This window comes from Talpa occidentalis, unplaced genomic scaffold (genome assembly GCF_014898055.3).
Source record: "Talpa occidentalis isolate TD23 unplaced genomic scaffold, MPIMG_talOcc4v2.1, whole genome shotgun sequence".
In the NCBI taxonomy this organism is placed as follows: domain Eukaryota; kingdom Metazoa; phylum Chordata; class Mammalia; order Eulipotyphla; family Talpidae; genus Talpa; species Talpa occidentalis.
Window position 1 is genome coordinate 151,599,100 of NW_026555331.1, and position 17,818 is coordinate 151,616,917.

At 43.4% G+C, this 17,818-nt stretch overlaps 1 protein-coding gene across 1 annotated transcript in view; it reads left to right on the plus strand.

The window, feature by feature from the left end:
- CNTNAP2 (contactin associated protein 2) overlaps nt 1-17,818 on the plus strand; it is a 1,162,155-nt gene that overhangs the window by 1,025,026 nt on the left and 119,311 nt on the right. Inside the window, exon 18 of the mRNA XM_037515219.2 lies at nt 5,274-5,510. Coding sequence (XP_037371116.2) covers nt 5,274-5,510 — 237 coding nt within the window. The remainder of the gene's footprint in view (nt 1-5,273; nt 5,511-17,818) is intronic.

A 17,818-nucleotide genomic window follows, 5' to 3' on the forward strand; every position in this document is an offset into this window, starting at 1 on the left:
ACAGAGCCATCCCTGATCAATAATTGTCAGTCCTGCAGTTCTGCACCAAATAATGTGGAACCACATCCTTTAATGCCCATAGAATTAATACTGAAGAATCTTCACCATTCTGAGGTCCTCAGCTTAACCAGTAGCTGGGTTTTTATTTTACACACCAGAACTGAAATCAGAGGTCTTGAACAGGGTTCAAGACCTGCTCCCTGTGCAAGAATATGAGCTCTACAGGGCAAGACTTGTGTGTTGTGTTTCATAGTTCTTTCCACATATCTAGACAAGGCCTTGTTCCTAGTCATTTATTATAACTAGGCATGAAAGAAATGTTTATTGAATGGATAAATTAGATATTACATGTGAGTTTTGGTGCCTTTCCATGGTGAAGGAATGGCCATCTCTCTGGGCAGAGTTTTTTGCTCCTTAGAAAACTATTAAGCTCCAAGTTTGAGGACAGTGTCCTTTTATAATTCCTCTCCATCATTACATTTCCCCTTTTTGTTTAATTTAATACCTGAGTATTTTGCCCAAGTCTTCTATGCATTTGCTGGTTGTATTATTCATTATGGGTAGTTACAGCATTTTCATAATTAATCTTTAATTGCAATACTTGAATAGCATTTCACATGAAAAATGATTTACAAATTAAACCACATCTCACCTTGGATAATTATCACAGGTCTAACTAATGTGCATGAAGCCCTTGCATGGCAGGGGGCTCTCTCCAATGACAATGTGTTGATTTTCTAATTAACAAAGGTTAAGTAGCAGTTTTGCTTGCAGACCTACAATTTAAACTTATGACATTTGTCATCAAAAAAAGATTTCTATAGAGCACATGAGTTGAACTCAAATAATTATCACAGATTCTAGTGCATTAACATCTTTGGCATAATATAAAATGACCATTTTCAGGACAAAAGATTTCCCCTCATATTGACTAGGTCAGTAAAAATACTTTCTAGCTCACTGACCCATTTAGTACATCGGGGACCATCTAAATATAAAAGAGCATAATTTATTTCATTTTCCTTTATATAGATAGAATTCTACTCAGCCACTTTATAAATTAAGACAAGGGCATATAAATCTTGAATGCAACAAATACAAATTAGACTCCAATCATACATTATGGCCAGTTAAGTGGAAGAGGAAAAAATATAATCAGATACTAGTTCAGGGAACGAAAAAGAAGAGAGAAGGAAATTTAGGAGGGATAGAGAGTAATTTGCTGAAATATAGAGAGAGAGACTTAAAAACACAGGGGGAAAGGTTGTAAATCATGGAAGAGGATAATTTAGAGCTAGAAGGTACTGGAGACATCAGTTAGTTCAACTTCCTAATTTTATCGACAGGAAGAATTGATGCAGACAGTGATTAAGTGACTTCATGAAAGCCACACAACTAACCAAAAAACAGTCAATGGGTGTGATAACAAGATATACCAACACAAAGGCACAAAGACAGACTGATAGTTATAGAACTTCGAAAAGATCCCATAGCAGAAGGTATCGAACAGAGAGGTAGGGAGACAGAAAAACTGTCCTTCTTGAATGAAACTATTCCTTATTGAATGAAATTTGTATACATAAATAATTATAACTACATACATGTAAATGTTTCATACATACAACAAAAATATAATCTAATCCAGGTTTATTTGCTCTGTCAATGGCCCTTCTTAAATCTTCATTTTTATCATATTAATATTTGCTTAATAGTCCTTTAAAAATCTCTTCTTCAGACCCTCAACCATTGCTGAGACCCACTGAATATGACTTACTTCAAAATTAAAATATATTACAGATAGATCAAAGATTAAAATGTTAAAAGAAGCAAAATCATAAAACTGCTAGAAGAAAATATATAGTTGAAAAACTATGTTATTTGGCAGCAGACCTCTCCTGTTCTGCCCACTCCTTCACTTCGCAGTGTATTTCAGTAAATCCACCTTTTCTTTTCTCCACTCTGTGTCTGATGAATTATTTCTCACACACACACACACACACGCACATGCACACACACATGCCTATACACAATGGAATAGTAAAAAAAGGGGGGAGGAATTATATCACTTTGGGTCTAGAAGTTCTTTACACACCACGTATGACCTTTATAAACTTTTATAAACCTAATACCAAAGGCAGAAATCACACAAATAAGATAAATAAATGTGACTACGTAAACATCCAAAACTTTCATAGGAGGAAAGAAAGATCGTTGTAAGTTAACAGACACAACCTGGAAGGCTACAACTGTCAAATTTATAACAAAGAGTTAAAGCCCAAGATGTTGTCATCCATAAAGAAGAAACACATCCTTGCCTAGTACCTCAAAAAATGACATGAAGAAACAAAACGAAGAATGGGGGGAAACATAAAAATTATTCAATTCACAGTATTTGAAGCAATGCAAATTAAAACAGTGAACTCGACTTCCCCCTCACCTATAAATTCAAAAGAATATTACCCATGATTAAAAATGGTATGAGGGTGGGAATCACATACTCTATTGGTGAAAAGAAAATTGATAAATTCTTCTGACAGGAAAATATATCTCAAATGCCTTTAAAATGCCTTTGTACTCAGCAAGCAATTTTTCTCAGGAAGCATTGGACAAGTATGCAAAGGTTTTTGCAGGGATATTTATTATAGTCTCACATAAAATGGAAATTAGACTAAGCTTAAAAGTCCATTGTTAATAGGATGGCAAAATCAGTTCTAGCCGTGCACAGAATAAGATGCTATGCAGATGTTAGACTAGATGTTCTCGCTGTACATTTATTTCTTGAAAAATGGTATATGACATGTTAGGTAAAAAAAGCAAATTTCAGTACAATGTGTCTGTCATGATCCCTTTTCTTCCTTTGTTTTATTTTTCTTACACATTTGTATGTTCATAGATCAAAGTAGAAAAATTATTTGCTAAAAGTGAAGGTAGTTATATCTGAGTAGCATTATAGATTCTCTTTTTTCATTTTGCTTATCAGTATGTTTATGGTTTCCACAATGAATAACTATTATATTTCTAATCAAATATAATCAAATACAATCAATTTTTAAATTTCAGCATATTTTGATAGGATGTAATTGTCTTAATTGACCAGTGATGAAAATTTAAATCCTTTTATATAATAAAAGACTTGTGGAAAGCCCTTATTTTGCAAGAACAAAAGCCAGTCACTAAATTGATAGCAGCCAAATTGAAATTTTAACACAAAAAGAGTGACTAATGGATTGAAATTCTTCCAAATCAGAGCCAAGACCCAAATTTTCATCAGCACGGAGTTGTGCATCTGGGCTAAAAAGCAGATTGCAAAATGGAAAATCTTCCAAAGTGGTTGTCTTTAATAACCTCCATCTACAATCCCACTGCCGTGGTCAAAAAGGGCGCTGGACTCACTTCAATTGGCCCTTTATCAAACATGTTGTTTTAAAAATAATAATTTCTTATAATCTGGAGAATCATCACTCAAATCCATGTGATCCCCAGTGAGAAAGCTGCAAGGCTTGGCCTCATCAAGAGGGAATCCTTTGCTACTTCATGGCTGAGAGTTTGTGTAAGCAAACACTAATCCTCCTCTGGGACTTCAGCCTTTGCTCCACCAACCCTGTCTGATGGGCCTACTAGCTTATACACTTATTTTCAAGACATTAGAACACATGACCAGAATCAATCCCCAGTCCACCAGTTTTACTCAGACTTGAGTATTGGCCACACCACTTCTGAAGACATAAGAGCTGCACCCCAGAAACTTGTTTGGGGCCCCTGATCCTGACCTTCTTCTTCTGTATTCAATGGCCAATGTAGAATCAAGTTTAGTACCAGAGGCTGGAGAATAAGAGATTGAACACAACTTTACCACTCGGGAGTTATGAGTGCTCTAAAGCTCAGTCTTCTCCTCTGTACAAAGAGCAGAATGATGGTGCTAATAATGCCTGGTTTGCCAGGTCACTGTGAGAATCAGGTAAATAAACTACATGAGCACTTGGAAGGGGGTACAGTTCTCAGCCCTCAACAAGAGTGACTTTTATCTTATTAACAGTATGTTTTTTTCCTAAATGGCCATCAGATATTTCTTTTAACAATTTTTTTAAATCTTTTTTTTAAGATTTATTGATTTATTTATTTATTTATTTATTTATGCAAGCACTGGGTACAGTCAGAAGCACGGGAGGGTGAGAGAATTCACCAGAGCCAGAGCGGGGAGCAGAGCAGGCAGACGGACCAAGGTACACTGCTGAGGGGAGCAGCGGGCGGCAGGAGAGGTCTGCGCACCATGTGGGACCCTCCTCCGGTGGCCGGGGAGAGCCGGGGATCGAACCAGTGCTGCAGAGGCTGCGGGCAGCTTCGCAACCCAGGGCTCAACTGCTGCACCACCGGGGAGGCCCTCTTTTAAGAATTTTAAGGACTTTTCATTTTATTTAATTTCCAGAAAACTTGTTACTCTAGGATACAGACAAGCACGTAACCTTGAGTTTCTCCTTCTGTACCAGCTACTTTAAAAAAAAAAAATCACAGCTGAGGTTATTATAGACACAATTAAACCCTCCTGTGATATAATGCACTGCTGAATCCTCCCGTGAAATTTGTTAGGGTATTTTTAATATTTTCATGCTCCTGATTGTCCGTCTAACTCTAGCTTACTCAGGAAATCACAATGAACTTGGCTTCTATCATGCAACGGCATTTGGACAAAAACAAAGGATTCTAACCTGGCCTGGTAATATATGTGGTCTGGCTGACTTTAAGTAAGAGTATCAGTCCCAGCCTCCTACCACCCCAAACAAAAAAGCTCTGGGGACCCCCAACATGAACTTCCACACAAAGTGTTTCTCAAGTAAAGAACCAGGACTTGTAATCCCATTTCAAATGGATTGATGCCTTCCTGCTATCGGACTTGTTAACTATGCTAATAAGCTCACCTCCCTCTGCCTTTTTATATTTCTTTCAACAGATAATGCTGTGGAATAAGAGTAAAGGATTTCTATACCCTATTTTTTTCTATAGGAAACCAGACTGAACTTCCAGAACAGCTTATACAAGTTTTGTGCATCTGCAAATTCCTTTATTGCTATAGCAGATTCATTGCTTCTCAAAAGACAGCCTCTTTTAATTAGGCATTGCAGCCTGGGGCGGAGGAAACTTGGACTTGTTCTACTTAGACAGGTCACTGAGCGGTCCCTTGAGAATGGAGGCAAATGCCCGTCACCGCCATCAGGGCCCGCGAAGGGACAGGACGTAGCAGAGTCTGTGCCACTGATGCCTTCTCTCGTTCCCAGGTGGTGCCGGGGGCCAGCAGGGCTTCCTGGGCTGCATCCGCTCCCTGAGGATGAATGGGGTGACCCTGGACCTGGAGGAAAGGGCAAAGGTCACATCTGGCTTCAAATCCGGCTGCTCGGGCCACTGCACCAGCTATGGGACCAACTGCGAGAACGGCGGCAAATGCATCGAGAAATACCACGGCTACTCCTGCGATTGCTCCCACACGGCTTACGACGGAACTTTTTGCAACAAAGGTAAGGAGAAGGTGCCAGGGAGCCTTTGACGTATCATGTGAAGCCCAAATCCTCTATGCAACGCTTCTTCCAGCCGTACACAAGTTTATTCCCCGGGGTGACACGTTCCGAATTCTCCTCCCGCCTCAGGGGGCCAGTCTCCTCCATCATCCCCGCATCTGTGTTGTTTGTTAAGAAACTGAGTGCGGGGCAGGATTTCCCCCACATTTTTGCAAACTGCACTGACTGGAATGTGACTAAGCCATACCACACTTTAATGGTGAGGGACAAAGTGAGTGGCCTCTGAAAGGGGACTTGGGCCTGATCCCCTGCCCACTCAGGGAAGTCAGCAGGTTGGCTGCCCTCTCTGATGGGTGCCTAGCTGTGGTGAGTCAGCCAGTGCTGCCCAGTGGCCTCGATACCCGCCCCTCTGCTGCTAAGAACCTGCACTCACGCTGGACTCTGGAGAAAGGCTCTCGGGCCAGGTTTTGGCGCCGGCGTTCACATGAGCATCTGCATCAGCATTCGACACAGGGTCTCTCCGTGAGCAGCTCCCAGCTCCGGCCGAGCTGCAGGAATACTGAGATATCACACCTAATCGGTCAGCTCAGACCATCTGCTCCTGCTGTGTTATTTCAGTCTTGGATGATTCCTTTAATCTCGCATAAATCCTGCAGAGCCAATCAGCAGCCTAGAAGCACACCCCATGCATATGCATGTTGTGATTTGGGGCAGCCCTGGAGTGTCGCATGACCAGGAGAAATTCCGTCAACTGGCCTGTGACTTGATGTCCCACATAAACAAGAGGGATGGAGGGGGCCGAGCTGGCACCTGCGCTAAGCGGCACTTGAGATGCAAGTAGATGCGCTTCTTCTTCTAAATGAACGTATAGCATTTGGGCAAAGTTTTCTGTAAACGCTTGGTGTATCTCTTAATAAGAAGCTTTACATAAGTAGCCTATTCATACTCTCATGAACACGCCGAGGGTTGTTTATGTGGGTATTATTCACACAAGATGCCACACAGAAGGAGGAATTGTTCCATAACACTCCCTGTACATCCCGGCTCCTGTCTGGCAGCGCTACCCTAAGAGCATACAAATTAGGTCAGGCAGGGTTGGAGGAACGAGCGAGAGACAACAAAAGAGAAGAGGAACACCTCGCGCAGACCGCCGAGCTCTGGCAGCGACATGACCACCCCGCGCTCTGCTCAGAACCCCACGGGTCCCTGGCTTGCCCGAGCCCACGGTGGGCCGGGTTTACAGGACACATTAATTTTGCACTTGTAGAAATGACAGTCTTGCAATTACCACTCTCTGTGCTTAATGCTAATTTAATGCAGTCATTCCGTCGCCAAAGCGATGTCTGAATGCAATCAAGTCAGCACTAATGCCTGAGAGATTCCACTGCATAAGCACCAATTTAAAGCAAATCACCAGCCCTTTCTTCTCGGAGAGGTGGTTAAACATGGTGGCGCCTATAAAACCTCTGGGGGTTAATGGCAGGATTGGCGAGCGGAAGGCAGGGTCGACACCCTTCAGCTCAGCCCCCGGGAGATAAAGGAAATGGAGCCTGTGTTTCCTTCCACGTTATTCCAAGGGGCTCACCTAAATGTGCTTTTAATGTCTTTTTAGCAGGAGCAGTTCACATTTGATTCAATTGGTGGCTTTAACCCCCACAAAAGTTAAAAAGTGGAAGGCGTCTTTGGAAAATACTTGTGGGCCTCCTGCTGAATCTAGACTAGCATCCTCTGGACTTGGGGGGCTGACAGGGGTGCACACCTGCAGGAACTGCTCGCAGCGCTTCTTCAGGGACCAGGGCTCCTCCCTCTGAGGTCTCAGGTCAAGCGCCCCTTGTTGGGTTCTCACCTCCCCATGTTGCTGCACAGCAGCTTCAGGACCCTGCCTGGGCTGTTGGGCTGCACCAGGCAGCTCAGCCTGCAGAAGGGTCAGCCACAGGGGCCACCAAAGTGTGGTCCTCCTCTGTGGGGGACATGGTCACAATACTTCCACACGTGAACGAAGCAGGTCCTGATAGGCCAGGCACAGCCCATTACACTTGGTCATTATACAAAGCCCATTATACAAAGGTCACACACACACACACACCCCACTCCAGGCGAGCAAACTGGGAAAATGCACCAAAATATTAACTGTCATTATTTTTCGGGGAGGGAGAAAACACCAGTACTTGTTTTCATTTCTTCTCTACTGTTTTCTAATCTTGCCACAGGGAGGTAGTCCCTGGGTCTTCCTCGTGTTTCCCCCTTTAGGGGGAAGAGTCCCAAGAGGCTCTGCCCTCCTAGACCTCGAGGGTCAGCTGCCTCTGGCCGGGAGCCCCCTCCTTCGGTGGGAGGTCATCGTACTAGCTGGTCCTGCGAGCTGGAGGGAGCAGCGGGTCAGGTGAAAATTGCAGATAATTGAATGACCCTTGAAAATCCATCTCTCCATCCACTTAACAGCCCATTTCCTCACAAGCCTCGGAAGTGATCGCCCCTCAGACGGGCGGAGGAAGGGTGCTCTTAATTAGGGCCCAGTTGTCTGAAAATAAAACCCTTGAGACGCTTTTTTCAATCTCAGCACCTGAGAGGTTGACACGAGGACAGGCAGGGGACCGAGAAGCAGGGTTCCGCCAGCCAGTCCCTCCCCTGTGTGGTGTCAGGTCCTCCGTAAATGGCCCCACCACGGCACCTCTCACATGCTCTCTCTGGCCCTCCCGCCCCCTCTCACTCCCTTTCTCGCTCCCTCCAACCCCCCACATTCTTTATCTTTCCACATCTGCTGCCTGCCTCCCCCACTTCTCTTTGTTTTCATTGGAATATACAATTACATTTGTAAACCAGCTGGCCAAGTGCTGCCATTTTATTCAGGAGGACAGGGCTGGATCCAAGCAGGCCTCGTCATTCTGTTCTGCCTGTGGAGGATACAATTACAGTCACTGTCCCCCCCCCCCCAGCAATTACAGTGTGTGTGTGTGTGTGTGTGTGTGTGTGTTTATTTATGCACCTACTTTCTGCCCTCCTTTCTATTAAAAAGCTGCTCCCAGAACCTTTTTAAACTGGATTTATAAAGAGTTGATCCCCCAGGAGTGCTTGCATATTAAATAGAATGGCTGCCTGGGAGGAAGTTCCTGCTGTGGAAAGACCAGGATACCCTAAAGAGAGCCGACAACTAGGCTGTCCAGCCAGTCACCGCATCTGTCTCCAGATAACCATGGAGTTTCCTGTCTTCTCAAAGTGTCCGCCGACAGGCAGCCATTTTGCTCCGCTAAGACAGCTCCGTCCCATGGGAGAATTCCCTGGCAGCCCCGTGGCTGCCGCAAAGCCCCCCCACCCCAGACCTATATGGAAAGCTGTGGGTCTGTCACCCCAGGATCAGGGGACCTCCAGTGGCACCCAAGGAGATAGCTCCTGGCCATGCCAGAGATCGTTTTCTCTAATTACTCCTATTTCTTCTTGAATAGTCAAAGCCCAAAATGCCAAGAATTTTATGGCTATCAACCTCATTTTTATTTATCACCAGAAATTAACAACACAATCAGAAGCACACTCTGTGTGTGTTTCTGCTTTGTTTTCAAGCAGGAGGAAAAATAGCAGGTCTCTAGTGATCACCATGTTTCCTGTGCTTCATTTTTCAGTTGAGTGCTATCGTGGGTTGAATATTGCACTTTTTTCCTGTTTTGCTCTGTTTTGCTGGAAGGAGATCTCAGACTCAAGTCCCTCCTTAAAACTCAAAGGGAAAGAGTATATCCTCTCTTGCCTCCTAGGAATGTGTCATGGCAGGCGGGAGAGGTGGGTTTGCCCAAAGATTGCACGAATTCTGCTTCTCCGTGGCTCTGGGCAAGACACAGGGAGCACAGTCCTTTCATCGTGGGCTCAGAATCTTTTGGGGAAAATGAGTTAATGGAAAGTATTCAATACAAGTGGGGGAGAAAACAAAGAGAAATATCAGAATTGTGCGTCTTAGAATCTCATCCATCTATGAAATGAGTTAAGGTATCGGTGACCATGGCTGTTTTTCTCAGGCCCACTGACCTGTCTGAATCCCAGCTTGAATGAGAGTTTCCCACCTCCCCATAGCAGGGAGGAGATATTTTCACAGCTACTTTTTCATTTCCAGTTGAAACAGGAGGTTTTATAGGTTTGAGTGAAGGCCCGAAGAAACAAGAAGAGAATTCTTCCCTTTTTCTTTTAGGGTGTTATTGAAGAAAGAAAAATATTCCTCCCTCTCATGCTGTTTCCTAAATCTTCAGACCTTAGTTTGCAGTTTAAGTGCATCATGAAAACATAGAAAGATGATCTGCTTAAAAGTTTTAAAAATAACAACAACAAAAAAAGAAAATACTTAAGGCCAAGAGTCTGTAAATACTTAGCTAGAAAAGAAAATGCTTTGTGTTTGTTTCCCAAAGGTCAAAGCTGCAGGGAGAGCCAAGTGAAGGCTTCTTTGTTTTAGAAGTTCATGGCAGCAAATATTTCCCCCTGGTCTGGAGCTTTCTTTGGATCCCAGATATAAAGGAAAACCTAATCAGTCAACTTTCCTGGAGGAAAGGATTTTAAAATTCAGAAGCCCTTTCTAAAACACTAATAGAGGCAAAGTGTTGAGCTTTGCCTTAACTTATCGGTGAAGTAACTTTTTTTTTTCTGAGTTTGTGCCATTTTCCAATGCTCACCAGGGTTTGGACCTTTGTGGATACAGCTGAATTTTTTTCCCTCTGTGTATTGTTGAATGTTTTCTCCCATTCTTCAGCAATAATGGCATATCCCAAATCTTTGGTTGCCAGAAGTCTTTTAAGAAGTCTTTATTAACATTAATATTGGCAAATTTTATTATAATATTCTAATGTGCAGACTTGACTCACGCAAACATGCTTCCTTCCATCTTACCAAATGACTTAGCATTTACTGCTCTGGTGGCCTAGTTTACTTTCCTTGTTACACCCCAAAGAGTTGGGTCAAGTGTAGCTGAAGAAGGGGCCCCAAATTCAGGCCCCCACGGGAAGCATTCTCCCTGCAACCTGCATAGGCACCCAAATATTCTCTCAGATCTGGCTTTTCCACCTGTCTGTATGACCAGCCATACAACCAATACTCTACTGAACTAATTTTGTTTGGGTTAAAAAAAAAAAAAGAAATCTTTACTTTTTAGCATCTCCTGAGATATAGAGCAGTGGAGCAATAATATCTTGGATTCTCATTTCAACATTATTGAAACCAAAATTAGACAACCCTACCACTCTCTCGGCACTTCTTTGTAGATTGCATTAATTATATAAGACATAGCACATGGCTCGCAGAACTATGAGGAGCACACGAACTACTGGAAATGAACGCGCTCTTGGAAAGCATTAACATTACAAAAATGCAAATTGTTATTGAAGTTATGAATCAGCAAGTGGGGCCTCGAGTGGAAGAGTCGTGGAGTGGGAGAACTGTGAGGCACAACACGGTGCCACCCAAGCCACAAGGAGACCTGAGCGTTTCTCTCGTGATGACATGGATGAGGTTGCCATGACAGCAGGACGCTGAGCTTTCCACCTGTTGACGTCAGTGCGTGTCCCTGTCTCTGGGCAGCAATGATGTGTGTTATCTGGAAGCACAGAGATCACAAGGTCCAGCAAGAGGTTGGACCTCAGAGTTTTACTACCCGCAAGCTGCGGGGCCCACACATCGTCGTTCAAAGCTTGATTAAATCCTGTCCCATCATAGACTTTTCAGGAGTCACATGACCGGAGACCTCACAAGCACCAGAAATACAATGGAGATGAAGGAAGGATGAATTCGAAGCTTCCTGAGGACCTGCTGTCGAGGCCTCTAGAAATTAGTATTGGTTCCCCAATACTTACAGAGTTTGAAAAATAAGAAGTGACTGCTATATTCTAGAAATCTCCTCTAAGTGTTTATCTCCAGTGATTAACAATCTCTCTGCCCCTTATTAAAGATGCCAACTCCAGATTAATGAATCCAGGTTTTTCTCATGCTTAAACCAATGTAATCCAAATATTTATATAAATCGATTGCTAGTCGTCTCTTTATTTTCAGAGTCAGAGATTAATAAGGTTATAAATACAATGCTTTCTAAAACTTTACTAAGGAAGTAATTAATTTAAATCCCCTTTAAGTGGTCTATTTTAGCCTGTGGGCTTTTATAATCCATTCATAAATGTCTCTTATAATAGAGTCTTGTAACTTCTATTCGAAATATAAATTAAGTCATGTAAATCAAATTAAAATAGTAGACCAAGTTTGTTGGCTCCCTCTTCTATTAATAAGCAAAAATGTTATCTTGCATGACTTGGTGCAATGCCTTACAGCACCATAAACCACATGCGATTGACAGCTCTTCATCTCCTCATTTAAAAAAATCAAGGACTATTTCAAAAAGTTTGATTTTTTGAAATACTACCAGGAATTTATCATTCTTCTGACTTCCAGCTTTTACCCTGATATTGACGTGTCATTGGATCACTTATTTCACCATTTCTTCAATTACTCTTGGAGTACATGGAAGTCCTTGTCAGACATCAGAGCAGCTCAGGGTTGGAGAGGATATTCCTTCTTTCAAACCCAGTGGCATTTTCTTGAACACCCCCTTTATGCCAGTCATCCCCTCCCTCATTCAATCATCACAGCAACTTTGAGATGTCAGTATTATTACTCCTAGTTTTGAAAATAAAGAAATTGAGACTTCCTGGAGGTAAAATTTATTGTCCGAGGTGACATAATGGGAAGTCACACCTTACGGTTGGAACCAGAAGCTGCAAACCTGATGCTCCCCTCCGCCCCGCCCCCCACCCCCATAGACTCCAGCTTGGTGTCCTCTTTCTACCACACCCTGCTGGGCCCCATGCTGTGCTCGGAAGAAGACCCTCTCCACCCAGCACATGTCCAGGGCCTGTCCTCCCTGGTGGCCTAAGTTTCTTCTAATCAGTGTGGTGCTGTTACAGGACAGGCCTGGGAGGAGGGCCAGGCTGTTGCTGCTGGCATGTAGATGTGGTTTGTGTTGTTTTAGTTGATTCCTTATGGAGACCAATGTTACTTAGGAGTGAGGAAGATGGTGACAGGCTTGGAGGGTTGGGGGATGTAAAGATTTAACGTGACCTGTGAAGAGAGTGCTGAGGCCCTTTCCTGAGAGGCTGGGAGGCCAGTGGGACTCAGGGGAGGCACTTCAAGCTGCCTCCCTCCTCTTCTGCCCTGCCCCAGGCCAGGCCTTTCCTAGTAGAGAAGAAACTTATCCTCACTGCTGCCAGCAAATTCCCTAGCTGCAAAGATCCAGAATTCAGAAATTCAGAGTAATTGCATTAGTGCTATAATTTAGGTGTATTACCATATAAATCATCTTGAATTATTGGTCCTTGTTAGAATGTTGTACTATAGGAAAATGTTCCCGAATTCAATTTACATTATGAGGTGGCCTACGCATCGTGGTGAACACAGTATTAGCATATATAGCACAAACATTTTTCCCTGAAGCCACTTGGTCTTCATCTCCATCACTTAATATTGAATCTGGTGGATTTACCAAAATTTATTTAACCTAAGCATCTTACCATAGGGAATGGCAATTTCCATTTCTGCTCTTGAAATTGTTTCCAGTTTTTTATTGTAAATAATCCTGAGGTGAGTTTTTTCTGTAAATGGCATTTCCGTATCTTACATCATTTGCTTAGGACGGCTTCCCCCGTGGAGAGGGGGACCAGGGGGTGTTGGGGTGTATGACATTTCCTCGGGGGAACCAGTCCGACTCCCAAAGGCAGGGCCAGCGCCCTGAGGGAAAGCCGTTCTCAGCCCTATTAGCGGTTCCTTATTCTCTTCCTTTCACTGTTGTGAAAATAATAAACCAAACGTGCTCCTTGATCATCTGAATTTTCACTGCGTTAATTACTGCAGAGCAAGGAATTCAAAGGAAGGCCTGGCAGGACTGAGTGTCCGAGACAGGCTTTCCCTGGGGCCCTGAGCCTCCCGGGGCCACTGAGTGAGACAAAGGCGCCTTCTGGGCTGAGACACTCTCGTGCTGATACCCGGAGTGCACAGAGACGGGGGTTCTAACCCAGACGAACAAAGGCCATAAAAATCTGTGTGAAAATGAACTTTCAGAGGTTAATTGGGTATCACCTTTCAAAATGTAACCCGAGTGTGTTCTGCTTCACCCAGAGATTATACTCAAGAAATCTATTCTAGAAAAGAAATAGTATCAGGGAAATAAGAGTTCACAAGCAGTCATCACAGCAGCCTGTGTGTATGTAAGGAAATGGGAAAAAGAAAATATCTACTGGTAGAGGAATTACTATTTAATTGTAGTACATAACATGAGGAAGAGTAAGGTAGACATATTTATTCATAAGAGAAAATGCCCGCAAAATTTTAAAAAGCAGAGTGCGTGTGGCTGTGTTTGTACTAAAAACCCATGCATCTCAGGGCATGAACACCCTGCAAAAGTGGCGGTGGAGGAGTTGACCAGCTCTGTGGGGCAACGTCTGCTGTGTGGGAGTATTTGCTTTTCTTCTGTGCAAGAAAAAAGGCTCATCCACTCTTCTCTTGACATTAATACAAGCAAGAATTCCACCCCCTCCCAAAATGTACTGAACATTCTGCTGTTGACATTTTTTGGGAGGAGAGCCCTGTCTAAAAAATTTTTTTAAAAAAAGACGTGTATGTGCGTGTTATAATAATACACACACACACACACACACACAGTTCTTTTCAGTGTGAATGGAATCCCATTGTATACAGAACAAAACTTTCACTTAATCCCTTTTTTAAAAAATATTTTAAAGCTATTACCTCTGGTTACCTCCAGAGGTGATGTGGAATAGGGAAGGGTGGGTTGGTGCAACTATTTTGGCCTTCTACTCTATGAAAGTGAACTTTTTTTTCCCACAGTTTGCATGTGAAAGCAAAGCCAGAAGGTGCAGGTCGGCTCTATTCCATCTGATTGTCCCGTGACAACAGGGTTGGGACACTTGACCTCTGCCCTGTTGAGTCGAGACAGCAACACTGAATGATGTTTGATTTCTTTGTGACTTGAATTCAATCTTTTGTGAATTTTCTACTTACACTCTCCGAGCACACGTAGGCACAGAGATGTTCACTTACTAAGATCCTGAGGCTCCAGTTGCACTTACACATGACAGGTTGAACACACACACGTTGCTAGATGGACATCCCACTTCAATACAGTTACTCTTGTTTCACTTTGCATCTTTGAACAATGAACAATCACAGAGACTTTTCCTTCCTCTTGTTCTGATACTATTTTTTAAAATCTGAAGTATGCAGTAATGGAATAACCCCAAAGCTGTGATATTCATTCCACAATTCAAGTCAGAATTTAACCTGTCCTTAATGGAGACATGTGAAATTGTTCCAGACACCTAAAGACCACTTTAATTTCTCCACTGTCTTGGAGTCCCTAGCAACTCCTTGCTGAGCAACCACTAATATTTTCTGAGGAGTTGAACTGCAACAAAGACCATGGGGAGAAGGGGAAGCTGCTCAGGCATTCATAACACACGATCTCACAAATGCACCCTACTGGCCTGCCAGCAGCGATGGGAGTTCAGAGATGTGTACCAAAAAATACCTGCGTCAACATTTGACCCCTCAAATCTAATCTGTTTTGATTTGCTCATTGCACCGGGTCGCTATCAAGTTGGCAGGATTAATTGAAAGCAAAAGCACAAACATCCTCTTTAAAGAGCTTCTAAGAGAACCTCTCATTTGCGTACATATGAGATTAATCTCCCCCAATTTCAGGATCAATTCACTACTAATCCCAAGAGGCAATCAGAAATGAAATTCCCTGAAATGATTCTTGAATGTCAAGACCCAGGCAGGGAAACTACATTTTCAAAGTACAGTTGAAATGCCTCATGTCTTAATCCTAAATGAAATAAATGAACCATTTATGAGACTTTTCTAATTTCTAACATGGCCAGACATGGAGGACCTCACAGCAGCAGGATTGGGCTGGATCTGGAAAAGCTCACCCACCCCGGAAGCTCTAGACAGGATGCTCCCAGCACAGCTGCAGCGGACTGTGGAGGGAGCAGGGGGTGGCTGGCTCCTTAGGCTCGACCCAGGGCTATCTAGCCATGAGGACAGCTCACTGAGTTCTGGGAACTTTCCTGAGCTTTCTGCATGAGTTTCTTAACTTATTTACTTGCAGGAAATTCCAGTCAAGGATACCTTTTTTAATAAACCCATTTTGCAGATGTGGAGCGCCCAGCAGAGTAGCGCCTGAAGGGTTCAGAGTAGACAGTTTAGCTCCACTGCTTGAGTGGAGCTGTGACCCTCCCAGGAGGGAATGAGCTGCTCTCAGGCACAGGACTGAGGGCAGCCCTGGAGCTGTGAGGGCAGGAACCGGAGAGAGACACATCAGAGCCCTTTCAGGACAATCCAACAGCTCACACCAGGATCCAGGGCAGGGAGGGGGGTAGGAGGAAGGCTCCTATTCCTGGGGACACGGGAATCAGCTCCACTGTGGTGGGCTCTCTCTAGATGGTGCTCCCCTAATCTTTGACTCCCTGTTCCTAAAAAAAAAAACACTAAGGTATTCAGCATTAGTCCCAATGTGTATTTATACCTTCACTTATACAATCAGGCACAATTTTGTGCATGTACCACTGAATGAATATAGATCACAAAATATGCATAAAGGAAATAATTACTCTTTTACATCAAAATTTTTTCTTTCCTTCCCAGAAATTCACTTAAAACCACCTTCATTTATACTACACTGGAAATATGGTCCCTGACCAAAATTTTTTTTTAGTAATTTGGGCCTAGTTTTTCTCTTGACATAAATTAGGATTCCTTGATCTAGCGCTCAGTTTTCCTAGAATTATTCGCTAATTAAGATTATTGTTTCCTGTATGGGTGATTACTTGGGAAAAAAACTGTAATGCAAGGCCTTCAGTACCTGACAAAATCCTGAAACTCCGCATTAAAGCAAGAACAAGACAAAGAGCCTTTACAAAGCCTGCAGCAATACCCGACAAAAGGTCACCCAAGAAGAAAAAGTCCTCCCTAGAACAACTCTTTTAAATATTGGAAACAAAGCCAGAATGTCAGTCCATTCTTTTTAACATTTTTCACCGCAAACCACAGCCGAGGTGCAAAGTAAAACACTGGTGTTCAAGCAACCGAGGCTACCGCAGTGACAGAACAGGTCTTGTTCAGGGAAAGAGATATTTTTCTCATCACAGCAATGCTGCACACGTACAAAAAAGAAAAATTAAATTAAAAGAAAGCATTTCAGCCGTCCTGATGGGCTTCGGCCCTCTGACAGCTCCTCCTGTTGGATCCGCCGGTTTGTTTCATTGTTAAGCCAACTGCTTCTTGGAACCAAAATCTAATGGGAAGAGGAGGAGCTTAATAAAGCAGCTCGGCCATCACACCTTAGAAGCTCATTTCAAACCAGGCTCCATGTCAGTCCTGTCCCCAGCATAAGCTGCACAAGCAGATTCGTTTTGGGGGGTCCACTGGTGTGACTGCTTGAGTTTTGTCTGGAGATCTAGAATAGCCCAAATGTTCTTTTTGCTGGTGCCTCTGCAGCTCAAACCCAGGCTCCTTTTCCTGCACAAGTCTCAGAACTGTACAAGACCCTTGATTTCCTCCGTAAGGGAACAATATCAAGTTGGCTGATAAGACTGATGCCAGTTGGGTTGCAAAAGGGTGAACCCAGACCCAAGCCCCCAAGCCCACAGGAATCAAAGAGGTGTGTGGAGGTTAGTGGGGAGATCACTCTGTTCTGTTTCTTTTTGAAACCTCAGGCTGGAGGTGGGCAGTTCATTGCAATTTGTATTTGAGGTGTTAGGTTTGGCAACGGGAAATTACCCATGAATTAAATTATCTGCAAAAATGTTGGGATGCAGCCGTGTCTGCTGCAGCCCCTTCAGTCTCCCTCACTCAAATAACTGCATCCCTGCTCCACCACAGTGGGACTGTGACCTTAAGGGCCCCTCCCAGGTGGCAACAGACCGTCATTGTTTTTTTGAGGCCATCTTGTTCTTTTTTAAAAAAAAAAGAAAGTGCGTGGGCTTTGAAGTCCAGAAGATCTGTGTTTGACTCTCCAGCTCTGGCTGGTAGGGTGACCTTGAGCTGAGCTACACCTCAGTGATCTTATCTTTAATATAGGGATGAAGACAACACCTCCAAAGTGTTGCTGCTGAATAATTAAGTTAAATAAGATAACACATGGACATCGCCTGTCATGGTTAACACATATGCAAAAGATAGAAGCCATGTCCTCCGGGCAGGTAAATGCATCTGGGGCTCCGATTCAGAAGTGCGCACACCGAGACAACTTCCCGAGTGCCTCTTTTCACTGCATT